At 40.2% G+C, this 27613-nt stretch overlaps 1 protein-coding gene across 4 annotated transcripts in view; it reads right to left on the bottom strand.

Annotated features, from left to right (window-relative positions):
- Positions 1-19354: 19354 nt before the first annotated feature.
- robo1 (roundabout, axon guidance receptor, homolog 1 (Drosophila)) overlaps positions 19355-27613 on the bottom strand; it is a 1485956-nt gene continuing 1477697 nt past the window's right edge. For all 4 annotated transcript variants that reach the window (XM_051926301.1, XM_051926302.1, XM_051926300.1 and 1 more), the window contains 2 exons: positions 26402-26604; positions 19355-20657 (listed from right to left, as the gene is read on the bottom strand). In XM_051926301.1, the coding sequence (XP_051782261.1) occupies positions 20643-20657; positions 26402-26604 (218 nt within the window). In that variant the 3' untranslated portion in view covers positions 19355-20642. The remainder of the gene's footprint in view (positions 20658-26401; positions 26605-27613) is intronic.

The raw sequence follows: 27613 nt of genomic DNA on the forward strand, positions 1-27613 counted from the left end.
AGACGGTGATTTATTTATTTTTATGGTGGAGATTCCAGGGATGCATCCAGCCTTGGCCCGACCTGCACACACTCAAAAACAGAGACCAAAACAAAGCAAAGCGATAATCAGACAGCAATTAAAGAATGTAATGAATACAAATGCAATAAATGAAAACAACAATACCACCCCTGTTCCCCTTACATTACATTAAATACACAAAGCACAAACAAAACACATACAGCAAAGTCCATGAAAAACAGCAACAGATCAAATGTAATGATGGGAATAGATAGTCCAGAGATTCGCACGTTGAATGGGAATGTAAAGATAGTCCTACCGGTAGTTCCTGAAATGGTGAAGATGGGTGGATGGGTTCAGGAGTGCTCCTTTCCTTGCAGGATGGCCATGTATCCACTTACAGTCCTGCTGTACACAAGCAGACGGCAGATAATCCAGATCCCAACAACTAAATGATCCAGGACAAAACGAATAAGTACAGGTAACCCAACAGAAGGCAGGCAGGCAGACAGACAGGAACTTGGAACAGAGATTACAAAAATCACCTTTTTCCCTTTTGGTCACTGGCCCCCTTTTAAAAGCCGCGCTGACCTCCTTTGACCCCAACAGCCCCTGCACCCTTGACAGAAGACCAATCAGAGCCACTGCAGGGACTGCTGGGAGTTGCAGTTTTAACTTCTAGTAGCACCACTACAGTATATTTCGGAAAACACTGTGGCAAGGAAGCACCATTATTCATATTATTCATATTCATTCGCATGCCTTCTTGCGGTTGTAATCAGTGACCGCATGGTTTTTTTTTTTGGTTTTTTTTCCCCGATCTTGCCCAATCTCAACATTTTGGTGCATAGTGCTTTTTGTTTTGTACTCAAGGACATGCAGGAGAAAGAATAGTACAGAGAGGTCAGTTCCATGCTATATACAATCATTAAATTCACATGTTAACAGTTTCCAGACACCCAAGGACTGTCCTTCCTACATTTACGACATGTGTACCTGTTACAATATACACACTTCTCTCTATGCTATGGTTCCTATTACATTGAAGGGGCACCTGACTGAGTTTGCTTTCCTGGGGGAAATGGCAGTCTTGGAACAGAAGCTTGTCAAAATTGTATCCTCTTTTTCTTTTTCCATTGCCTTTTCTTGTAAGAAGAGATGACAAAGTTCCTCTGCAAGGTTAGCCAAGAACACTCTTCTTTTCTCAGTGGACCCGTGCATGCCATGCAAAGTACATGTGCATTCATCGCCGCCAGGTCAAGCATGTTGTAGCACACAACAACCAGCCACCTGCGTGTTCCTGTTTGCACTGAATAAGCTCACGCCTTCCAGTGCACGATGTCAATGCAGCACTGGGCATTGAGACAAATATATGTGATATTTTGAAGAAATCATTGTATGACTTGAATAGTACCAATCAGAAAACAACATCGCACAAATGCAAAATTATTTGAAAATGAACAGCGTCAGATTGGATGTAAATTTATGGTACTTGTAAAAGTTAGCTTTTTTTTTCAGTTTTATTCTCTCTGTCACGTTCATGCTCTCCCTCCCCCCACTCCTGATCTGACCCTAACTAACAGCGTCAGCATCTGAGACGTCTTGATTACAAGTCAGCAGTTCTTACTGTTGCACTACAGAAGCTGTTGTATCATCCTTGTACCTTTTGTGAAAGTGTTTATTTGATATTTGGACTTCAGGCTTCACACATTGTACAGTTCATGTCTACTTTTTGTCATTTATTACTAAAACATGAAAAAAAGTTTCTGTTTTTACGATGTGTTTACATAGATTGTTGTAGACACGGAACACACATGAAATGCATGTGTTCCAAATAATGATATATTATTTACCCTCTACAACTTGAGGTACCTCACTCCTAGATAATCAAGGCTTGAACTGGGAGAACTTTTTGCCCTTTCTGCGGCAGTGGGGGGTTAGTATAGCAGGCTGCTTGCGCTGATCGACACATTTACAAGACAAAAGACGCTGGTGGAGAGGTGCGAAGGGATTTAAGGTGGGCCGGAATTATGTGTTTTTTCGTAGGCTTCGGTAATTCTAGTGTTAATGTATTTCTAAATAACAAATTTCTTTTCATTTTTCTGACACATGTTACATTTTCAAAAGGTGTATTTATTCATTAATTTACTATTTCCCCTAATGGCCATTTTTATTTTCTGTGAGCCTTTATGTTCCCCTCCTTAAAAGTTATTTTTGAATTAATCTCTTTAATTCAGTGGTTGGCAAATGTTTCTGGCTTAACTTCAGATAAATCTGATCTAATTGTTTAATTTAGTGATATTCAAAAATCAATTCAATTTGTGAATTAAAAAGCGGAAAAGATAAAATATCAATAGAAAAGTTAATTTTAATTTACAAGCATTCAATAAAATGTATGAAATGTGTGCACCATTTAATGGCCACCATTCATATGGTCATTTTTATATATTGTAACAAGACAACTTCAATATGTTGGCAGCTGGTGCCAAACCCCATGTAATTAGAATAAAGAAAATCAAAGAAAACACATGTTAAATGCAAGTGGAGTCTTCCTCAGTCTGGAATCTTCTCAGGATAACTAACTAAGATGGGGGCTTCTCCGGTTATGACATGTACAGGCAAGAAGAGTAGGGTCAATGTGGGAAGATCCCAGAAGTGACATCAGATGAGAGCTGTCAGTCTTTCTTTCTGCAGAGGGAGGAAAAGAGAGGCCTGGATTGGTAGAGATCATTTCTTTCATCTTGCCCATGGTGGTGGAGAGGTTAGAAGGAAAGAAACTGGTTCTGTGGAACAGGTGTACTTTATACACATAACGAGTTAAGATCAGGAATATATGTAATTGATTGATTGATTGATTGTAACCTATGTGCCACATGGGTGTACAGCCAATCTGTGGGAGCTAGAATTCTGGCTGAGTTGCAGGGAATCAAATACTTTTTTCTCTCAATGATATGCAAATTAATTTATAACTTTTATGTAATGTGTTTTTTCTGGATTTTTGGTTGATATTCTGTCTCTCTCCATTAAAATGAAACTACCATAAAAATTACAGACTATTCATTTCTTTATAAGAGAGCAAACTTACAAATTCAGCAGGGGATCAAATACTTATTTCCCCCACTGTATGTGTGTGTATATATATATATATATATATATATATATATATATATATATATATATATATATATATATACACTAGTTGTACCCCGTGGCTGAATCAGAACAAACTTTAAAAATCAATAGACGTTGGCACTATATCTGATTATTTTCAGCTCTGACAGGAGAGCATTCCCCTCATGGGGAGAAAAGCACATGGCTATGATATCTCTGGCAATCAGCAGCTACCCTCTAAAATACATGAAGCTCTGATTTCTCTCTCAAAAACATCAAATGTTACTCCTTAACAATCTGTAGGTGATAATGTCTGTTGAACAAACATACCGCTAGCTAAGTGGAGGCAAGGTGCAGTCCAGCATGTGCCGAGATGTAGACCAACTCGAACAGAGGCTGGCGAGTGAATGAGTGAGGAAGGCCCCGCCACTATGGTCTCGGCCCACAGCCACTCTCTAGGATTTGCATAAATACATTGGTACCGCAAACGAACTATGGTACTTAGCGTGATAAGAGAAGTCACAAAATCAACTGGAAAGTTCAAGCAAATTATAGAAAACAACCAGTTATAAATCCATTAAGTAATTCTCTCATGAAAAGTGGACAGACATACAGACAGAACCCACTTGGACCATGACATTTTTAAAACCATTTCTTAGCGAGCATCTATGGGCCAAGGGTAACCTACATTCCAAATTTCAAGTCCCAAGTCCTCATGGTTCGTGAGATTTCGTGATGAGTGAGTCAGTGGTATTTGGCTTTTTTATATATATATATATATAATTTTATTAGACAAAATGAAGGTCTAGGACTCCACTACTCTTGTGGGGCCGAACATGATTCTTAAACGAGAATACACATCTGGAGACAAACTGTTAAAAAGTGTGTAGTGAATGGTGGCCAAATCCTGTGCTGCAAATGCTTCACCCAAAGGGCTTCTTCTTAAACCACTGACCCCCAATTCCTCCAGACTTTGCATTTTAAACCCTGCCAGGGTTTCAAGGAGAGAGCAAAAAATGCTGAACAAAAGACTTGACTCTGAGAGAAAACAAAGAACTGAAATTGCTTTTATCCATTCAGTAGGTCAGTAGCATAAGTTAATCAAAGCTTAATAATTAATTTGCATGTTGTAATAAGCATTATGACAGTGTAGACCGACAGATGCACACACATGCAGACTACTGGGCTCCACACATTTGAGAAGTGCCTCTGCTACGATAACTGTCATTTTATCTATCACATCACTGTATGACAACAACATATAGAACTGTGGTCTATGAATATACAATGTGTTAAAGAGCTGTAGCTATTTTGTCATGGTATGTTAGGATTTCCAATCAGACAGTAATGTTACATTTCTTTAGTTATTCGTTTAGATGTTCAGTCAGAAGGTGGATGTTGTGCAGCCTTTTCCCTGGTTTTACTGGTGCTGTTGGGGAGATTTGTTGATGTGGGTGTTTTGAGTATGAAGTCTGGCTGTTCATTATCAGCTGTCTTAAATGCAGTCCTTCTGATGGAGAGTGACACACCGTTTAGTTCAAAATGCATATTTTGCAGTTGCTATTTTTACAAGAATAGGTGCTAATTCTTTTTCTACTTTATTGATTTTATTTTCTAAACATTAAACACTGTGTAGTTTTGAGAAGGTAGAAAAAGATGATTATAATGTAGAGTTGCAAAAGATAAGAGCTTCTCTGTCTTAAAGTGCTTCCTGGTTCCTTATTCCGAGTGATTGATGAACAATTGGATTATTAGTATATTAACGATAACTTTTATTTACAAACAGCAAGATTTTATGTCTATAGCAGACCAGACTTGCATATATTCATAAATTTGTGTCAAAGTCCAGGTTTTTATAGCTTACATATTTGCCATCCAGTAATAAAGTATCTATCTATCTATCTATCTATCTATCTATCTATCTATCTATCTATCTATCTATCTATCTATCTATCTAAAAATGAAAGTTAGGGAGTGCCATGCCACCTTCTGTTTTAGGTTTTGTGGAGTTGCCCTTTGGCTGTGTGGATGCTTCAAATTCCAAATAAATGAGGTTATAATTGAATCTAATTTCTTAAAGAATGATTTTTAATGTATATAGGGAAACTCTAAAATAGAAAAGAAACAAGCTTGGGAAGGATATTCAGCTTGATGTCCCTGCTAATGAGAGATGGAGGGTAGACCATCTGTTCACATCTTATTTAATTTTTTCCATGACAGGGTAAGTAGCAGTAAGAAATCCACTCCTTAGAGGACAAAATGGGGCCTTAAAATATGGGCTATGGACTAATGCAGACTTGACAGTCTCCTCTTCAAAGTAGAAACTAAGACTGTTTCTTTTGACCACTGTCAAGCTGTGCTTGAAGCTGTTGTGCTGTGAGGTACCTATCACGCAAGCTGATGACCCTTGGAAGCGTGTCTTCTGATTGTATCGGGACTTTGGGTCTGCCAGATCTCTTCCTATCAGAGTTTCTTCCAGTTTCCTGTTGCCTTTGGATTGTGTAAGACACCATTGTACTCATTAATACTTTGATTTTTTGCAGTTTCTCTAAATGAAAGGTCTACACTTCCATGGCTAATAATGCTCTGTCTCAGTTCATTTGCAAATTGACATTTACTTGCCATTATCACTGTAATATTGTCCAAGGAGTACCTCAGAGGGTGTAGTAACACAGTAGTCTGTTCCTTCTCTGCTTTAAGACACACAGAGGATTTTTAAGTAATCATCAGAAGTTGACACACCTGTGGAAATTGTTTGCTTCAACTTGCAAGGCTTCATTTACTTTAATTGCTGCAGAACATCTGTAGGTTGACCTATTAGTTGTTCTCTGAAGAAGGCTGATTTGTAATATTCTGAAATTTCCTTTTTTCCGTTCTGCTACCCTAAACTTTAAATTTAAATCTCTGGCAGTTTGCTGCTTTACCTTTTCAGCATTTTCTGTCATTTATTGCATTTCAGCTGATTAAATTTGAAGAAAAACTGAAAAAACTGAGGTGTTTGAAAATTTTTTGACCAGTAATGAATATGCATACAGGTATATATATATATATTTATATATACATAAATACACACATATGAGTGTATATATATATATATATATATATATATATATATATATACATAAATACACACATATGAGTGTATATATATATATATATATATATATATATATATATATATATATATATATATATATATATATATATAATTGTCTCAGGAGGCTGGAGGGCCAGACCCAGCTGGGATGCCTGGAAGGACAGGGAGGTAGTCAGTACATCCCCTGGGCCGTGAGGGGGCAATCACCCTGGATAAGCAGGGGACCACGGGGATGGATCAAGGAGGTACAAACCCGTGGGGGCCCATGGCTACCGCCAGTGGGCGTCCCAAGTCTCCTTAAGCCAGGGAACTCTGCACTTCCACCTCACCTGGGAAGGTGGGGGAAGATCCTTCCAGCGACACCCGGAGTGCTTCTGAGTGCTCATGTGGCACTTCCGCCACACCAGGAAGTGCCACCAAAAGAACATCAGCAAGCACCTGGAGCACATCCGGGAGGAAATAAAAGGGGCTGCCTCAGTCCAATCAGGGAGCTAGAGTCGGGAGCGCGAGCAGGACGAAGCAGACAAAGGAGACAGAGATGCTTATTCAATTATTTACTCATTTAGTAGTATAGATGGTACTGGAATGCCATGAACCTGTGCAAGAGACATTTCTGTAATAAATAACAATTTTATTTCCACCTAAATTTGTGTCTGGCTGAGTTGTGTCTAGTGTTTGGGGTTCTGTAGCACCCCCTAGTAGCCATATATATATATATATATATATATATATATATATATATATATAAATAATATACTAGCCGTCCCCTTGAGCTTCACCCACAAAGTAGTGAGACAGGACAGTGAGGAGGGCTCAGCCCAGCTCCCCACTCCTGTCATCACACTTCCTCCTCCACTCAGCCTGCAGCCTCTCTCTCAGATTAGCGTGAATAAATCGCTCCTGCAAGTGAACTATGATTCTTAGCGCAATGAGAGAAGTCGCAAAATCAACCAGAATGTTCAAGCAAACTACAGAAAAACATCTGATCTAAATCTGTTAAGTAGTTCTCTCATGTAAAGTGGACAGACAGACAGATGTTGGATTTTATATATGTACATATATATATATATATATATATATATATATATATATATATATATATATATATATATATATATATATATGGTTGAAATAGTTTACTGTCAAATAAATGCAAAGAGTACGCGACACGTGTTTCGCCCTCATTATGGGCTCATCAGGCGTATAAACTCCACTGCACTCCCTCTTGGGAATCGAACCTCGGACGTCAGCGGCAGAGGTGATGCCCCTAACGTTGCGCCACGGCGTGTGGTTCGTTTATTTGACAGCATGTAGATCGGGGTAATTACATTCACGGCATTCAAAGTCTGTGTCACAATCTGATTGTATGGGTGGTTACCTACCAGGTAACGCTTATGGTTGGCCAGCAATCTGCTAACATCCGCCACGGTGCCCTCAGTTTGTGAGGAGCAGATCATAGAATGGTTGAAATAGTTTATTGTCAAATAAATGCAAAGAGTACGCGACACGTGTTTCGCCCTCATTACCGTGGCGGATGTTAGCAGATTGCTGGCCAACCATAAGCGTTACCTGGTAGGTAACCACCCATACAATCAGATTGTGACACAGACTACGAATGCCGTGAATGTAATTACCCCGATCTACATGCTGTCAAATAAACGAACCACACGCCGTGGCGCAACGTTAGGGGCATCGCCTCTGGCGCTGACGTCCAAGGTTCGATTCCCGAGAGGGAGTGCAGTGGAGTTTGTACGCCTGATGAGCCCATAATGAGGGCGAAACACGTGTCGCGTACTCTTTGCATTTATTTGACAGTAAACTATTTCAACCATTCTATGATTTGCTCCTCACAAACTGAGAGCACCGTGGCGGATGTTAGCAGATTGCTGGCCAACCATAAGCGTTACCTGGTAGGTAACCACCCATACAATCAGATTGTGACACAGACTTCGAATGCCGTGAATATATATATATATATATATATATATATATATATATATATATATATATATATAATATAGTGAACACGCTGAATGCAGCCCCAAGGGGACGTGGCTGCTCCTCTGAAACCCCCTCTTAAACAGTGATTCAATCGGAAACAAGCACAGTTTTTCATCTCCTCTTTGCTGGATCGGCTGTAAGCCTGCTGCTGCCGCCGCCATGCCGTGTGATCTGCATGTCGCATGGGGCTTCAAACATTTAAAAGTCCCTACTGCAGCTGTCTTTTTGTCTCACCACCTTGTGTCTCTTCACCCAGACATCCTCTGCTTTATCCTTTATGCTTTATTATGCTGTATTTGAATAAAGTTTCTGTTTCTTGAAAACCTTGAATAAATCTGTGCCACTTTGTGACCCAAGCGTGATGATATATATATATATTTATAGATAGATTTTTTTAAAGAAATTATAAAGTTTAATGCGTACAATAAACTCTGTGTTAAACGTTTGCAGCATAGACATCATTTAAAGACTGCAGTACATACAGTATATCCAGGCCATGACTCAATGTGTAAATAGTTGACTCTCTCATACAGTTCAGTTCAAGTTCAAGTTCAAGTTCAAGTAGGCTTTATTGTCACTTCAAACATATACAGTTAGTACACAGTGAAATGAAACAACGTTCCCCAGGACCAAGGTGCTACATGCAACATAAATTTACAACATAAATTAACAGAAAAACTAAACTAGCTAACTAAGAGGCCTAGTTAGCTGGCTAGCAGAGACAAGACAGATTGACCTAACATAAATTACCTAACATGAATTACCTAACATGAATTACAGCATAAATCAACAAAAACTAACTAACTATCTTAGGAAGACTTTTTTAACCAGACAGCAGACAACAAAGTGCACGTGCAATGTGCAAACAAAAGCAACAAGTGACAGTGCGACAAAAAACACAAACGTAACATAATAATATTGTGTTGTGGTGATGAGTTGAGGTAGTGGAGAAACAGTAAACATTCCTTAGTTTAGCAGCAAAAAAATTAGGAAGTAAAGAAGTTAGTGCAAAAAGTAAACCAGTAATGGATATTGTGCAAAAAAAGAAAGCATTTACAGGTTGGTGTGTACGATAGTTTGGTAGTGTAGTTCAGTGTGTTTAAGCTTGTGTTGATTAGTCAGTCCAATCTCAATGTTTTGAGGTAGTTGAGTTAAGCTAAGTGATAATGTTTGTGTGTGTGTGTGTGTGCGTGCGTGTGTGTGTGTTTATCAGTCCAGTCCCTTTTTGTTGAGAAGACGGATGGCTTGTGGAAAAAAGCTGTTGCACAGTCTGGATGTGTGTGCCCGAATGCTTCGGTACCTTTTTCCAGATGGCAGGAGGGTGAAGTGTGTGTGAGAGGGGTGTGTCCGATCAGCCAAAATGCTGGTGGCTTTGCGGATGCAGCGTGTGGTGTAGATGTCTTCAATAGAGGGGAGAGAGACCCCGATGATCTTCTCTGCTGTCCTCACTATCCGCTGTAGGGTCTTGCGGTCCGATATGGCACAATTCCCAAACCAGACAGTGATGCAGCCGCTCAGGATGCTCTCGATAGTTCCTCTATAGAAGGTGGTCAGGATCGGTGGTGGGAGCTGGGCCTTTCTCAGTCTTCTCAGAAAGAAGAGACGCTGTTGGGCTTTCTTGTGTAGGGAGCTGGTGTTGAGGGACCAGCTGAGGTCCTTCTCCAGGTGGACGCCCAGGAATTTGGTGCTGTCGACGATCTCCACAGAGGAGCCGTTGATGCTCAGCGGAGAATGGTCACCTCGTGTCCTCCTAAAGTCAACAACCATCTCCTTTGTCTTGTCAACATTCAGAGACAGGTTGTTGTCTTTACACCAGTCCGTTAGCCCCTGCACTTCCTCTCTGTACGCTGACTCGTCGTTCTTGCTAATGAGACCCACCACGGCCGTGTCATCAGCGAACTTAATGATATGATTTGAGCTGTATGTTGCTACACAGTCGTGAGTCAGCAGTGTGAACAGCAGGGGACTGAGCACACAGCCTTGTGGGGCACCAGTGCTCAGTGTGGTGGTGCTGGAGGTGCAGTTCCCGATCCGTACTGACTGAGGCCTTCCGGTCAGAAAGTCCAGGATCCAGTTGCAGAGGGAGGTGTTCAGGCCCAACAGGCTCAGCTTCCCGATCAGTTGTTGGGGGATGATCGTGTTGAATGCTGAGCTGAAATCTATGTACAGCATTCGAACGTATGTGTCCTTCTTGTCCAAGTGTGTGAGGGCAAGATGGAGTGCAGTGGAGATGGCGTCGTCCGTTGAGCGGTTAGGACGGTACGCAAATTGCAGTGGGTCCAGTGAGGGGGGCAGCAGGGACTTGATGTGTCTCATGACAAGCCGCTCGAAGCACTTCATGATGGTGGGTGTAAGTGCAACAGGACGATAGTCATTGAGACAGGACACAGAAGACTTCTTGGGCACGGGTACGATGGTGGTGGCCTTGAAGCACGTGGGAACGACGGCGCTGCTCAGAGAGATGTTGAAGATGTCGGTAAGAACATCTGCCAGCTGTTCTGCACATTCTCTGAGCACTCTGCCTGGGATGTTGTCTGGTCCAGCAGCTTTACGTGGGTTGACTCTGCGTAGCGTTTTCTTCACATCCGCTGTAGTGAGACACAGCACCTGGTCGTTCAGAGGAGGGGTGGTCTTCCTCGCCGCCACGTCGTTCTGCCTGTTGAACCGAGCGTAGAAGTTGTTCAGCACATCTGGGAGGGAGCCGTCACCGTCACAGGCAGGTGATGTCGTCCTGTAGTGTGTGATGGCTTGTAAGCCCTGCCACATGCGCCGTGTGTCGCCGCTGTCTATGAAGTGATTGTGGATTCTCTGGGCGTGTGCGCGCTTCGCCTCTCTGATGGCCCGAGAGAGTTTGGCCCTTGCTCTTCTAAGGGCCACCTTGTCTCCCGCTTTGAAGGCAGAGTCTCGGGTCCTCAGTAGTGCCCGCACTTCCGCTGTAATCCACGGTTTCTGGTTGGGTCGTGAGATGATGTTCTTGGAGACAGTGACGTCATCGGTGCACTTACTGATGTAGTTGGTCACTGATGAAGTGTACTCCTCCAAGTCAGTGAAGTCGCCGTAAGTTGCAGCCTCCCTAAACATGTTCCAGTCAGTGCTCTCAAAACAATCCTGAAGAGCAGAGATGGCTCCTGCTGGCCAGGTTTTCACTTGCTTCATAACCGGTTTTGAATGCCTGACGAGTGGTCTGTATGCTGGAATTAGCATAACAGAGATGTGGTCTGAGTAGCCGAGGTGGGGGCGGGGCTCAGCCGATATGCGCCGGGGATGTTTGTGTAAACAAGATCCAGCGTGTTTTCCCCTCTCGTTGCAAAGTCCACATATTGATGGAATCTAGGAAGCACTGACTTGAGATTTGCATGGTTGAAATCTCCAGCAACAATAAACAGTCCATCCGGGTGTGTATTTTGCAGTTCACTGATCTTTGTATACAGTTCCCATAGCGCTTCCTTAGCATTAGCGCCAGGTGGAATGTACACTCCGATAATGAAAACGGTGGTGAATTCCCGTGGTAAATAAAAAGGTCTGCATCTAACAGTCACAAACTCCACTAGCGATGAGCAATAACTAGAAACTAGCACAGAGTTCTTGCACCATTTCGCGTTGATGTAAATACACAAGCCGGTTACCTTGGATAAGAGAATCACCCAAATACAGTACATATCTAATAATAATAATGCAGTATTACAGTAAATATAAACAGCATTTTTTTTTTCCGTAAATACAAATGAGAACACAACAGCTGCTGACTCGTCTGTAACCAAACATCATTTGTAATATTTGGAAATACATATTTCCTTCTGAAATGATGCCTTCATACTGTGCCCTTTAGCTCAATTCATATTGCTTATTTGTTAAAAATGTTATTACTGCTACTAACCTGCATTCTGTGGTTGAAAAAAGGGCTTATTTAGATAGTATTTCATCACCATAGTTACATACATTTTACATTTTCTCTTTCAGTAAGTCTTTCAATGTACAGTACGTGTAAAGCTTATGAGTACATACCGCTTGTTGCTTCTTACAGATAATATAATAAAAACCCAATAACATATTGATCACAAATTCACAGTTACCACATTGCCAAAGGATCAAACTTAAATTGAAAAATACCTTTATTTGTGCATTGATATTTTTTCCGTTAGTAAAGCCTTCGAATGCAGAACAAATTCACCGAAACAAGTAAAAAAAAAACGGTGAGATTCAGCTGTGTTACTCGAGAGCTCATGATCTGCTCAGTGCTCCACCATTTGTGGTCTTTCTCCTCCAATGTAGGGAAGGCATTTAGATGAACTGCCACTTGTTGTTATTATTATTCATATTGAGGTTGTGGGTTCAAATTCCACTACTGACACTGTAGGACCCTGAGCAAGTCACTTGACCTGTCTGTGCTCTGATTGGAAAACCAAAAGAAATGGAAACAATTGTATCAGAAATTTTGTAAGCTGACTTGGATAAAGGTGTCAGCCAAATAATAATAATAATAATAATAAGTTGCATTTATAGAGTGCCTTTCACAAACTCAAGGTTGCTTTACATACAGATACATGATACATAAATATAAATGTTTAGGCATGTTTCCTCCTGCCATGTCCTCATTGTAATTTGTGGTCAAGCATGTTAAAGGCAAAGGGTACAAGACCATCTACAAGCAGCTTGGTGTTCCTGTGACAATGCTTGCAAATATTATTAAGAAGTTTAAGGTCCATGGGACTGTAGCCAACGTCCATGGACATTGCTGCAAAAGGGAAATCGACCTTAGAATGGGCAGAAAAATAGTGAGAATGGCAGACAAAAATCCAAGGACAACTTCAACTCCAAGGTCAGAGTCCATCAGTGTCTGATCGCGCCATCCGTTGCTTTTTGAGTGACTGGGGTCAGTGGAAGAAGAAAACTGTTGAAAGGAAGACATAAAAATGCCAGACTGGAATTTGCTAATATTCATATTGACAAGCCACAATGCTTCCCTGAGAATATCCTTTTGGGAAGATGAGCACAAAACTGGACCCTTTTGGCAGCTATATGTCCAAAGACAAAAAAATGAAGCTTTCAAAAAAAAAACATACCTACTGTGAAACATGGAGGAGGCTCAGTTATGATTTGGGGCTGATTTGCTGAATCAAGAATGGGCTGCTTTGAGTCTGTGCAGGGAACAATGAAATCTCAATACTATCAAGACATTCTGGAGCAAAATGCACTGCCCAGTGTCAGAAAGTTCTGTCTCAGACACAAGTCATGGATACTTCAAGAACATAATGACCCAAAACACATAGCTAAAAGTTCCCCAGAACAGCCAAGAAGAAATATTGGACTATTATGAAAAGCATTCCATGGGCCCTGATTGAATCCTGTCAGACATCTATGGAAAAAAACTAAACCATGCAGTCTGGAGAAGACCCCTTTCAAACCTGACACGGCGAAAGCAGCTTGCTCAGGACGAATGGGCCCAACGACCAGTCGACAGGTGCAAAAGTCTCATGGAGAGCTCCAGGAATCGCCTGTTTGCAGAGATTGCCTCTAATGGTTGTGCGACAAAATACAGGGTGGGTCAAAATTATGTTAACATTTGAATGGTGGAAACAAATTATTCATAAAACACACTTCATATGTGCAAGATGATTTACAGGAATGTCTCAACCTGTTTGCCATCATGTTCAACACATGTACCATATGTGGCACATAAACTGTCCACAAAAATTGCATATAAGTATATACATAGCAGTACCTTTAGTGTTAACATAATTTTGACTCACCCTGTATTAGGTTAAGGGTCCCATTATTTTTGTTCTTGTCGTTTTCATTTGTGTTATTATTTTAAATCAAAACTCTTTTAAGTTTCTGGGCACTGTGCTATTCCAATAACATCACATCACATGTATTTATTAAGGAATCCCATCAGAGAATGTTCTTTTTGCATCCCTCAAGCAACATTAGTTCAGTTCTGCACAGCCATCATTTTGAGTCCATTCTGACCTCATCTAGAACTGTCCGGTTTGGTGCTGCCAATCTGCAGTGCATCATCATCGCCAGTGATAGTAGGCTGTAACTGACCTCACATTCAAGTCCTATATGAGTCCAGGGTACGGAAGCGGACACACAGATCATTGCTTGATCTGACTCACCCAGGGCATCACCTGTTCCAAAGACTTCCTTCCGACAAATGCCCTTGGGCTGTGAAAGTTAAAACAACACGTCACTTAATCATGTTTTTCCCATGAGCAGTTATTCTGATTAATCAGGTCTGAGCTTCTAATCAGTATCTATACATACCTGCACACTTGACTACATGAACATTCTAACTTCTACTTTATCTCATTTATTTTTCATATTACCCTTGTATACTGCATCATATTTTATCATTTTACATTTATTTTTTGTATTCTGTATTGTTCTTGTGTGTGGCACCAATACTATCAAGACAAATTCCTAGTACACATTAATGTACCAGGCCAATAATGTGCACACTGATTCTGAATCTAAAGCAACGCCTAATTTTTGTTAAATATGGAATAAACAATGAAGGCTTTCCAATTACTTTTGTCAGTTTCAAGTTCTTTCCGAGACAATGGTGGGCTCTTATTTTTTTGTGGAGTGTGAAACCCCGTGTAGGGAGAATTGGCACCAAGCTACACTTTGGGCTCTTGTAGTTCATGGGCCGAACATAATGATGGTGAGATTAGAGAGACACAGACACAACGTTACAAAAGTGAAGGAAAACAAGTGTTCTTTATTAACAGGTGCTACAAACAAAAATGGTGAAAAGAATGATGAAAAGGATGTGGTGTCATTAAATACAAAATCCAGTCCTAATGACACACACAGCAAAAAATGATAAAAACCAATAAAAAGTAAATATTTACAAAAATACCATCCTTTCCTCCTATGCCACTCAAAAATCAGGAAAGGAAAAGAAAAACAATTATAAGCTCTTATTCAAAAACAAGCAGAAATTATATCTTCTTCCTCCTGCCAGCAAGCAATAATCAAGAAGAAAAACTATATACAAAAAACAGATGTCCTTCCTTCTCCTCCAGTGAACATTCAGGAAAAAGAAATCAAAAACCATGTAAATTTAAGTAGGAAAAAAAAACATTATTTGATATTTGAACTTCAGACTTCACACATTATACACTTCATGTCAAACTTTTGTCGTTAGTACTAAAACATGAAAAAAGTTTGTCTTTTAGGTATGTGTTCAACATTTCTTGCATTTCCTGTCATCCTACACTTACATAGATTGTTGTAGACACAGAACCGACATGAAATTCATGTGTTCCAAATGACGATATATTATTTACCCTATACAGCTCCTGGTATCTCACTCCCAGATAATCAAGGTTTGAGCTTGGAGAGCTTCTTGCCCTTTCTGTGGCTGTGGGGGGATGGGATTGCAGGCTGCTTGCTGCTTGTGCTGACTGACAGATTTACAAGACAAAAGACGCTGATGGAGAGGTGCGAATGGATTTAAGGTGGGCTGGGAGTACACGTTTTTTTGTAGGCTTCAGGGATTCTAGTGTTAACTCCACCTTCACTCTGTGTATTTTTCTGAATGTTAGTCAGCCACCCAACCTGGTCAAAAGACGACCTCTGGTGTCCATAGTTCTGTTTTATAGGTTGAAGGGGGTTATGGCGCCCAATCCCTGCCGTTGCATTATCGTTCCCCAATCAGGGAGTACGTAGTGACTCTGCTCCCACTGTGCTGCCTCCTCCACCAGGAACTTTCACATTTACAGAGGCAAATACTGGCGCACACTCCTTAAGGAACTGTCTGCAAGCTCTGTACTTCACTCTCTCACACACCATTGCACTCCCGTCTTTAAGTACTATGGGCTATTTTAAAACTTGGCTGGGACTTTAGGCAACTTGGATGGCTTCTTTTGAACAAGGCAATGAACCAATTGAATTGCCTTTTATACCTTTCCCCAACAGTGGCACAGCGCGACTGCCTGCAGACCTCGCCCAATCACATGTTGAACAATTCCTGCTATGCTACTTACACTATTTTGCCAAAAGTTTTGAGACCCCCCCCTTCCAATTTCATTGATTTCAGGTGTTCCAATCACTTCCATGGCCACAGGTATATAAACTCAAGCACATAGGCATGTTGACTGCTTCTACAAACATTTGTGAAAGAATGGGTTGCTCTCAGCAGCGCAGTGAATTCAAACCTGGTACTGTGATAGGATGCCACCTGCGCAATAAGTCCATTCGTGAAATTTCCTCCCTACTAAATATTCCACAGTCAACTGTTAGTGGTATTAGAACAATGTGGAAGAAATTGGGAGCAACAGTAACTCAGCCACGAGTGGTAGGCCATGTAAAATCACAGAGCGGGGACAGCGCATGATGAGGCACACAGTTTGCAGAAGTCGCCAACTTTTTGCAGAGTCAATAACTACAGACCTTCAAACTTTGTGTGGCCTCCAGATTAGCTCAAGAACAGTGAATGCATAGTGAGAGAGCTTCATGGAATGGGTTTCCATGGTCAAGCTGCTGCATCCAAGCCTGATATCACCAAGTGCAATGCAAAGTGTCGGATACAGTGGTGTAAAGCCCACTGCCACTGGACTGAAGTTCCGAATCATGCAATCTGATGGATGCATCTGGGTTTGGCTGTTGCCTGACTGCATTGTGCCAAGTGTAAAGTTTGTTGGAGGGGGATTATGGTGTGGGGTTGACTTTCAGGGGTTGGGCTTGGCCTCTTAGTTCCACTGAAAGGAACTCTTAATGCTTCAGCATACAAAGCCATTTTGGACAATTTCATTGTTTCAACTTTGTGGGAACAGTTTGGGGATGGCCCCTTTTTATTCCAAACATGAATACACACACACACCAGTGCACAAAGCAAGGTCTATAAAGAAATGGATGAGTGAGTTTGGTGTGGAGGAACTTGACTGGCCTGCACAGAGCCCTGACCTCAACCCAACAGAACACGTTTGGAATGAATTAGAGCGTAGACTGCGAATGAGCCAGGCCTTCTCATCTAACATCAGTGCCTGACCTCACAAATGCTCTTCTGGTCACAAATTCCCATAAACACACTCGTACACCTTATGGAAAGCCTTCCCAGAAGAGTTGAAGTGGCAAAGGGTGGGCCAACTCCATATTAAAGCCTATGTATTAAATTTCATGTGTGTGTAACGGCAGGCCTCCCAATACTTTTGGCAATATACAGTCATATGAAAAAGTTTGGGAACCCTTCTCAGCCTGCATAATAATTTACTTTCAACAATAAAGATAACAGTTGTATGTCTTTTATTTCCTAGGAACATCTGAGTACTGGGGTGTTTTCTGAAACAAAGATTTTTAGCGAAGCAGTATTTAGTTGTATGAAATTAAATCAAATGTGAAAAACTGGCTGTGCATACATTTGGGCCCCTTTGTAATTTTACTGATTTGAATGCCTGTCACTGCTCAATGCTGATTACTTGCAACACCAAATTGGTTGGATTAACTTGTTAAGCCTTGAACGTCATAGACAGGTGTGTCCAGTCATGAGATATAAAGGTATTTAAGGTGGTCAATTGCAAGTTGTGCTTCCCTTTGACTCTCCTCTGAAGAGTGACAGCATGGGATCCTCAAAGCAACTCTCAAAAGAGCTGAAAACAAAGATTGTTGAGTCTCATGGTTTAGGGGAAGGCTACAAAAAGCCATCTCAGAGGTTTAAACTGTCAGTTTCAACTGTAAGGAATGGAATCAGGAAATGGAAGGCCACAGACACAGTTGCTGTTAAACCCAGCAGGACTGGCAGGCCAAGAAAAATACAGGAGCGGCATATGCACAGGATTGTGAGAATGCTTACAGACAACCCACAGATCACCTCCAAAGACCTGCAAGAACATCTTGCTGCAGATGGTGTATCGGTACATCGTTCTACAATTCAGTGCAATTTGCACAAAGAATATCTGAATGGCAGGGTGATGAGAAAGAAGCCCTTTCTGAACTCACGCCACAAACAGAGTTGCTTGTTGTATGCCAATGCTCATTTAGACAAGCCAGATTCATGGAACACTGTGCTTTGGACTGATGAGACAAAAATTGAGTTATTTGGTCAAAACAAAAAGCACTTTGCATGGCAGAAGAAGAACACCGCATTCCAAGAAAAACACCTGCTACCTACTGTCAAATTTGGTGGAGGTTCCATCATGCTGTGGGGCTGTGGGGCTAGTTCAGGGACTGGGGCCCTTGTTAAAGTCGAGGGTCGGATGAATTCAACCCAATATCAACAAATTCTTCAGGATAATGTTCAATCATCAGTCACAAAGTTGAAGTTACGCAGGGGTTGGATATTCCCACAAGACAATGACCCAAACCACAGTTCGAAATCTATAAAGGCATTCATGCAGAGGGAGAAGTACAATGTTCTGCGATGGCCGTCACAGTTCCTTGACTTGATTATCATCGAAAATCTATGGGATGATTTGAAGCAGGCTGTCCATGCTTGGCAGCCATCAAATTTAACTGAACTGGAGAGATTTTGTATGGAAGAATGGTCGACAATACCTCCATCCAGAATCCAGAGACTCATCACAGGCTATAGGAGGACAGTGTCTAGAGGCTGTTAGATTTGAAAAAGGAGGCTCAACTAAGTATTGATGTCATATCTCTGTTGGGGTGCCCAAGTTTATGCACCTGTCTAATTTAGTTATGATACATATTGCATATTTTCTGTTAATCCAATAAGCTTAATGTCACTGCTGAAATACTACTGTTTCCATAAGGCATGTCATATATTCAAAGGAAGTTGGTACTTTGAAAGTTCAGCCAATGAGAAACAAAAATCCAAAGAATTAAGAGGGGTTCACAAACTTTTTCATATGAAATCAGGCAAATTGCTGAACAGCCGCATCTCCTCCGGTGATACAACACACCGCCTCCTCCGTCAAGGTAAGTGTGCCCATTTTCTCAATAGCTGTTTAAAAAAACACAGGTAAGGCTATAATCACTATAGTGTGATGAATGTTTTCTCACTTTCAGTGGCATGCTTCACCATATGGAGGCATACCGACAGATTTGTCCACATCAAATTTGGACAAATTTGTTTGTCTACGGTGCCTAAAAATACTGTGTGATCATCATCTGAAAAACGCATTTGTCAAGGAGACAATCATACCACTAAAAAAAAGAAACAACAACAAGAGACAGAACTGGTATTTGAAGACATTTTTAATAAATAATGTGAAAAAAATTACATGATTAGGATCGATCCTCTGTATGCAAAAGTATGGCTAATGATAAAGAACTTGCATTTTACATGAAAATAATGAAAACAACAAAGCTAATTCCCTTAGTTCCGAAATCTTTGCTATGCAACCATTTAAACAGTTTTAACTAAGTTTTAGTACAAAATTTCTTCTTATATGATGGCACTCCAAATATTCATTTGCACAACTGCACATTTTTTCTTTTTTTTTGTGTTATTTTTTTCCATTATTTTTCAAATGTCGTTAAGTCTTGATATGTCAGCATTCTCTAATGATGAGAAAAAGTCGTGTATGTACACGTCCAGATGATGTATGGCTTCACTGTGAACATGAAGTACACAGACTGAAAGGGACAAATGGATCCATCAACCCTTGGTGTCCTGGAAACAGAGCGGTCTTCTGAAACGTGGGCCTTCTTCTACGGATGCGTGTTCCATTCATCGCTACAGCACCAGCTTATCGTTTTTTTAAACTACAACACCATGATTAACAATACTTTCTTGTCCGACTTTATTTTTCAGTAAGACAAAAAGGTTAATAGATACAATGGTTTAAAATAAAGTTAAGTGATTGTGCTTTTAAAACCAAAGACAAAAAAGAACAAAACAAAAAAAATAACAAACGAAAATCAACCAACAAAATACAGTGCATTACACAAACAAAGAACAAACCATTAAAATGATCCCTCAGTGGCACTCTGCTGGGGTGGTTGACCACTTCAACAATTTACAAAATAAATCGTCGGCAAAAAAAAAAAATAAAAGGAAGACAAAGTGTTGGTACCACAATAGGTTACAAAAAAAAACAAAAAACTTGAGATGTATTTACAATATGGGCCACCCCAATCCGCTTGTAGCTAATTTTATTACAGTAACCCCACTGTAAAGGCTTTTCATGGGGCTGACCACCACGGCCCCCTTCCATTATATTGTCAGTGTAAACTATTTTCCCATATTGCATTGTAATGAGAACAGTACCACTAGATGCGCTGCTGTTACTGTATTTTTTTTTTTAACTGGACGCCAATAAATCCAGTCATAAATTAAAAATATATATATAAAAATTAAACATTAATAAATTGGTAAGTTGACAGGATGAAAAGAAAAGAAAATGCACATAATCTGATTGCACCAAACTTGGCATCTGGCAACAAAAATTAAAAGATAGGATACTGTTTCCCCATTAACAGAAGACTTTAGAAAAGGTCTTTTTGTTTTGCAGCTCTTCGTTTTTCAGCTTTCTTCCACCTGAAAAACAAGTACAATATAGATTATTGTACACAATGATGTAATCAGATATAAAAATGAACTATTTTGCATTAAGAAAGTAAAAAAATAAAATAAAATAGAACATCATATGGCACAGCAACTGGACCACTGGAACGGTGCGACAATTTTGCATTTTGTTAGAGAGCTCATGAGTTAGGAGAACGTTGCAGTGTCACTCTCGCATTTTGGAACAAAGTTGTATTTTGAGGTGACACATGCAGTAAAATGTTAAGTGTTGCTGTCTCAAGCCTGCCCTTGTGTGTGGCGTGTGCACATTCTCACCTTGGTGTCATTATGAGCTCCACTGGACACAATTCAATAAGAATAAGTGCATAAATAAAAATGTGTGGGCTGAAAGTCACGGATTTGACCCCAGAATGTTTGTGGTCATACTGTGCACTGCTGGAGTGTCAGCCAGATGCAACATATTTCCTGGCCTACAGATAATTATATTTCTGCATAAACAGAACCATTGTTTATTTGCTTTATTGATCTCTGATAGGCACCCCAGGTCACTGGCTGTCCAAAATCAATAACGAGGGTGAATTTCCTTTAAGTGCTACTTTGTGTCATTATCACCATTACAGACACAGTAAGCTGAAAGTCTTCATGAAGTGTGTGTGCTTTCTGCACATGCTAGACGTCATGTTGATTTGTAGTGGCCTAGCGTGAGTGTAAGGGTGACTGTTAGTGAGGACAGCCATGTAAAAGGAATTTCTAAATTCCATCTTGTTATGGCTCAGTTTCCATAGGTACTTTGTAGCGGTGCTACTAGAATTTGAGACTGCAACTCCCAGCAGTCCCTGCAGGCCTCTGATTGGTCTTCCGTGCTACAGTATTTTCTGAAATGTACTGTAGCGGTGCTACTTGAAGTTAAAACTGCAACTCCCAGCAGTCCCTGCAGTGGCTCTGATTGGTCTTCTGTCGAGGGTGCACGGGCTGTTGGGGGTCAAAGGAGGTCAGCGCGGCTTTTAAAAGGTGGCTGGTGACCAAAAGGAGAGAGGAAGGGTTTTTCTAATTTGTGTTTCAAGTTCCTGTCTGTTTTCCTTCTGTTGGGTTACCTGTACTTATTCGTTTTGTCCTGGATCATTACGTGGTTGGGGTGTGGATTGTCTGCCTGTTTACATGAGGACTGGAAGTGGATTCATGGCCATCCTTGCAAGGAAAGGAGCGCTACTGAACCCGGCCACCCATTTTCACCATTTCAAGAACTACCAGTAGGACTATCTTTATATTTCCACATGCGGATCTCTGGACTATCTATTCCCATCATTACATTTCATCCATTGCCATTTTTCATGGACTTTGCTGTGTGTGTTTTGTTTGTGCTTTGTGTATTTAATGTATAATCGCCGTAACAGGAACAGGGTTGGTATTGTTGTTTTCATTTGTTTTCATTACATTCTTTATTTGCTGTTAGATTACCGGTTTGCTTTGTTTTTGTCTCTGTTTGTGAGTGCGTGCGTGTCAGGCCAAGGCTAGATGCGTCCCTGGAATCTCCACCATAAAAATAAGAAAATCACCGTCTTCATGATGGTGTGATTCTTAGCGGCACCGGACTGCTACAAAGTGAAGGCAACATGTTACAGCAAAGGCTCAGATCTTTACGACAAGTGACTGGGCACCCAACGTAGATCTCAATACAGTAACCGTGATAGCTTCATGCCAAAACGTAACACATGGAAGTAAATGCTTGTAAATCACGACACTAAGCTTCTGCTTCTCTTACTTCACACATTATGAAGACCCTAAACAGCCCTGACTCCTGGTTCCTGGACCATCTTGATCCTCTGCCATTAGTCAACCAAGCTCATATAGGATTCTGTATGTTATATATGAGGGGGACCCAAAAATAACGAGAATTTTTTTCTGGAGGGGCATTAGTTTCGACGTTTGCTGGTTAGGTGTGTGTACTTGACTACCCTCTGCATCATTTGGCTAAGTGGCATCCTTGGGAAAAGGTCTGTAAGATCCGTGTAATTTTTTTCTCGAGCCTCTTTTACCATCTTTGTCTATTTTGTGATGGCAGGCTTGAAAGAACAACGTGTTTGCATCAAGTTCTATTTCCTTTTGGGGAAAACAGCAGCACAAACTGTCACAATGCTTCCAGAGGCTTTCAAAGAAGAAGGTTTGAGACAGGTAAGGGGTTTGGGCGTGTCAGAGTTCCTGAGACCAGTCATCATCCAGAAGGAGGAAGTGGAGTTGAGGCAGAGCTATAAGTACTGGGGGGAGTCCATATGAACAGCAAACTAGACTGCTCTGATTACACAATAGCTCCATACAAGAAGGGCCAGAGCAGTCTGTACTTTCTGATGAGACTCAGGTCCTTTGATGTGCACAGCAAGCTGCTGGAAATGTTTTACAAAGTCATTGTAGACAGTGTGTTGCTCCACACTGTGTTCATCTGGGGAAGCAACTTGAGTTCAGGTGGATACAAAATGCCTGAGCAAACTTATCAGCAAAGCCAGCTTCATCACAGGGCTGTCTCTGGACACTATGGAGGTTGTTGTAGAAAAGAGGATGGTGGCAAAATTAGATGCCTCCATGAACAATTCTGTTATACCCTTCCAGGGGGTACTTTCCTGGAGTACATTTGGCCACAAGGTTCATACCTTATACCTCCATGGTAAGAAAAGTCTGTTGTGAGCTCTTCTACATGCGGACATTAGGCAGTACAATGCTTCCTCCTAACGTCCCTTTCTTCACTCCAACCAGAAGTCAGTGAAAATAGTACAAACTCCAATTCACTAGTTATTTTTTAGGATAATACTTATTTTACTGTATGTCTTTATTTTACTGTCGTATATTGAACATTTTTTGTATATTGCATGTGTGTGTTTATACATATAAATACGAAAGACCTTTGTGTGTGGGTGTATAGAGCAGTCTGCTCTGCTCATGCTCAACCATAGCCACTAGATGGTGCATGCATGCACTTTTTAATTTTTTCTGAGCTTCCTAAGAAAGACCTGTGTGAAGCAAATGCCAGCGCACAACAATGACGTTATGCTAATGACACAGAAGAACTAACACAATATCGAAAGTAAGCAAACACCGTGGCTGAACAACATGCAAGTGAAACACCACAGCAACGGAAGGTATGGCTTGAAGTTTTCACTAAAAACTTTGTCTATCTATACGACAAAGATTAGTAGGACTCATATGCCAGAGATACAGGTATGGTATAGTATCTCCAGTGTCTTTTTACAAAAGCCAGTGGGGCAGCAAGCATAATATGAATCCTCATCCTCTGCACTGGCTAATTCTTAAGAGTCAGCGGACGCCTCTGGAAGTTCACGAATATAGTAAAACTGCTAGGGTGTCATTGGGTTGTATTTTGTCCCATTGAAGACCACATGCAGCTTATATATATATATATATATATATATATATATATATATATATATATATATATATATATATATATATAATATATATATATATATATATATACTGTATATATACTAGGGGGCTTTGCCCCATGCTCGCTTTACTTGCCGCTCGCGTTTGGGGATGCGGATGTACAATTTAAACAGATTGTTATTTTCATGGGTATTGTTACATACGCATAACAGAACTAACTATTTTTAATTACAGCGAGTAATTACCCATATTAAAAAATAGTAAAACGTAATAATTTGAAAGTAAATTATGTTTCATGTTCATTAGAGTTATTCGTTGTGTTATACAATGTTGTTCTGCTTGGATTTGAAATTAACACGCAAATACGTTTTAAACTTACACTTTACTGTAAAACTGCAGTAAAAACAATTTTTTGAATTAAATTTTTGTCAATATTGCATTGAATTTTGATTTTGTGTTTGGACTTACATCGTGACAAAGCAATGTATAACTGCCTGTGAATGAATTTTGTTTCTTTCTCCCTAATAAATAAACCAAATTTTTCGAACATCTGTCTCTGCGATTTGTTAATTGTCTCTGCAAAAGCTATTCTAATGGGAAACTGTTAACGTTTTACAACGAATGGCATATCAAGATCTCCTTTGGTGTCTAATGTTATCTGTGGGAGATGTACTACATTATCTTTCTTGGATACATCCTTCTTTCAACAATAATTTGGGCAGTGCAAGACTGTATGGTGTAAGCTATTCTAATGGTAAATTGTTAACGTTTTAATACGAATGGCATATCAAGATCTCCTTTGGTGTCTAATGTTATCCATGGGAGATGTACTAAATGAGAGCAGGAACTGTGTCTGTCAAAAGCATTCACATGAATGAGAGGTGAGAGAGCCGTGTGCGTGGTTGAATATGGTTGAGAGGAATTTCACTTGGGGAATAGTAAAGTATTATAATTATTAAATAATAATAAAGTAAAATAATTAAATAAAGTATTGTAAAAATTCTACAGATCGTTCAATGTCCTTGTCATCTACTATCATTGTAGGAAATTGGCTAGTACATCAGTGCAGTACCAGGTGTTTTCCAGGGATCTCATATTGAAGAGAGAGTCAAGTCCTTGGGCCAAGCATTCAGTCTACAATCCTAATCCTCACCCATGATTACAAGCGTTGGGCAGTGACCAAAATAATAAGATTGTGAGTACATGTGCTCAAGATGATGTTCCTGTGCAGAGGATGATGATGAGATCATTTTGTGAGAGATGGGAGGACTTCAGAACAGAACATTAGAACAATGGTGGTGAGAACAGGCCATTCGGCCCAACAAGCTCATCCTTCTTTTTCACGCACATTGTCCAAAATAACATTAAGTTGGATTTGAAGGTCGTTAAAGTCCTACTCTCCACCACCCTTACAAGTTTATAAGGCACAGCCTGATGGGAGAAGACCGAGGAGCAGATCCAGAATGTTCTGGGTTGCTTGAGGGGTTTACTTTATACCTCTTGACTCACTTGGGATCATCTGGGATTTCCCAGGTTGCTAAGGGAAGAGTAGCCTGGCTTATCCATCTCACTCAGCATGTTACCATCATAATTCTCATAATGATTACTAAATTTAACGGGAAGCACTTGTTTTCAATTTCCTGCAGTAATTCTTACAAATAAATAACAGGTAAAATCTCTAAATAAATGTTAATTAAACTTGAACTTGATCTTTATTGCCAGGCAGGAGAGTTGCTAGAAATTTCTCTTGGGGTTCCATCCATACACATAACAAGTTAATACAATTAAACAACACAATATATAATACATGGCACGAGCTCAACATTATATGTAGTAGTAGTGAAAAAAACACAAATATATACAACAACATAATAATATAGTAATGTACCAAGAAAGCCCTTATAAAATAGACACAAAATAAGCATAATTTACATAGAATGGAGATATTTAAAAATCAGGACACAAGACACAATTGCACATGGCTGGGGTTTATATCTGTTTAATTAGTAATATGGACTCTCCTTTTGTTCAACTGTTCCTATATTACTGTTACAGTATAACTTCAATTGTGGTAGGTTTGGCCTCCTTGTGTACATTGGGTGAAGTGATGTGAATGCTCCCAACAATTATAACCTTGACAAAGTCCCTTGAGCAAAATATTTAAGCAGAATAATTGAACACTATGATAGGGTAAAGGACTAAAATCATTTTTATTCATCCACCAGCCTATATTGTACATTTTTATTTAAAGTCATTCTCTGGGGGTGATACCAACTGAGACCAATTGCCTTCTACTAAAATTTGAAAGATCAAACCTAAGAAATTAAGCACTAATCAAGTAACAAATGACAAGTAAATACCTCAATTTCATCCTCTTCGTGTTCAAAGGTCCCCATTCCCTGGAGTCCAGCGTCTGATGGATTCCTCCTTCCTACATTCATCTGATCAGCTCTTCGTCGCCCTCCAGAGCCCCGTGATGACATAGAACTGGATGAACTTGGGTCTCTGGGAGTGTGAGGTGCGGGAAACGAGGGCCTGCTATATGGAAGTATATCTTCTGCAACTTTAAAAGAAAAAACAAGACATTTTGAGCATTTATAGAGTTTCACTTCAGGTTCCCCTCAAGGCTTAAAGTGCTTTAACATGCACAAGATGTCATATTACAAAAAACAGCTGAGAAACAGTGCCAGTTTAATATGGGAACATTAAGATGGATGTGTGGAGTTAGAAAAAAAGACAGAAAAAGAAATTAGACCATCAGAGGTACAAACAATGGAAGATATCTCTAAGAAAGTGCAGGAAAGAAGGTTGAAGTGGCATGGACATGCAATGAGGGGAGACAATGAATATGTGGGCAAAAGAGTCATGAGAATTGAAGCACAGGGGAAGAGAAAACGGTGGTGGCCAAAGTGAAGGTGGTTGGATAAGAAAAAGAAGATCTGAAGGAAAAGGGCTTGACTGGGGATGAGATGCAGGACTAAGCTGGATGGTAAAGGCTGATCTGCCACATTGACTCCACACAGAACTGGAACAAAGTGAAGGGAAGGAAGATGAAAAAGAAAAATATAAAAAAAAAATCACTGAAAATAAACCCATATTGTGTGTTTGTGTATGCATATATACTGTATTAGTTGTCCTACCTATCTAAGATGGGTTGAAATCTAAGTAAATAATGTAGACCTCAGCATTAATGTTTGCAGTGCACCATGCAATGCATATGTTTCTGTTATATGCCATTAGGTATGGGATTCATAAAATCAGTGTTGATGTGTGTGATATGCCATCTACTGGAATGACAACTGCAATGCATTTTAATACTACAAATGTCTGTGATCTGTTAGAATGACAGAGACATAGCACCAAGATGGATACACAGTCAGACACTGAGACACTTATTCTTTTATTAAGGTGAATATATATCTGAAGGCTAACAGAAAATAGCATTTTGTAGAGTACAAGTCCAAGGAGGTTATGCTGAAACTTTATAACACACTGGTAAGGCCTCATCTGGAGTACTACGTGGAGTTTTGGTCTCCAGATTACAAAATGGACATAGCAGCACTGGAAAAAGT

Source organism: Erpetoichthys calabaricus, chromosome 4, assembly GCF_900747795.2.
Source record: "Erpetoichthys calabaricus chromosome 4, fErpCal1.3, whole genome shotgun sequence".
Classification (NCBI taxonomy): Eukaryota; Metazoa; Chordata; class Cladistia; order Polypteriformes; family Polypteridae; genus Erpetoichthys; species Erpetoichthys calabaricus.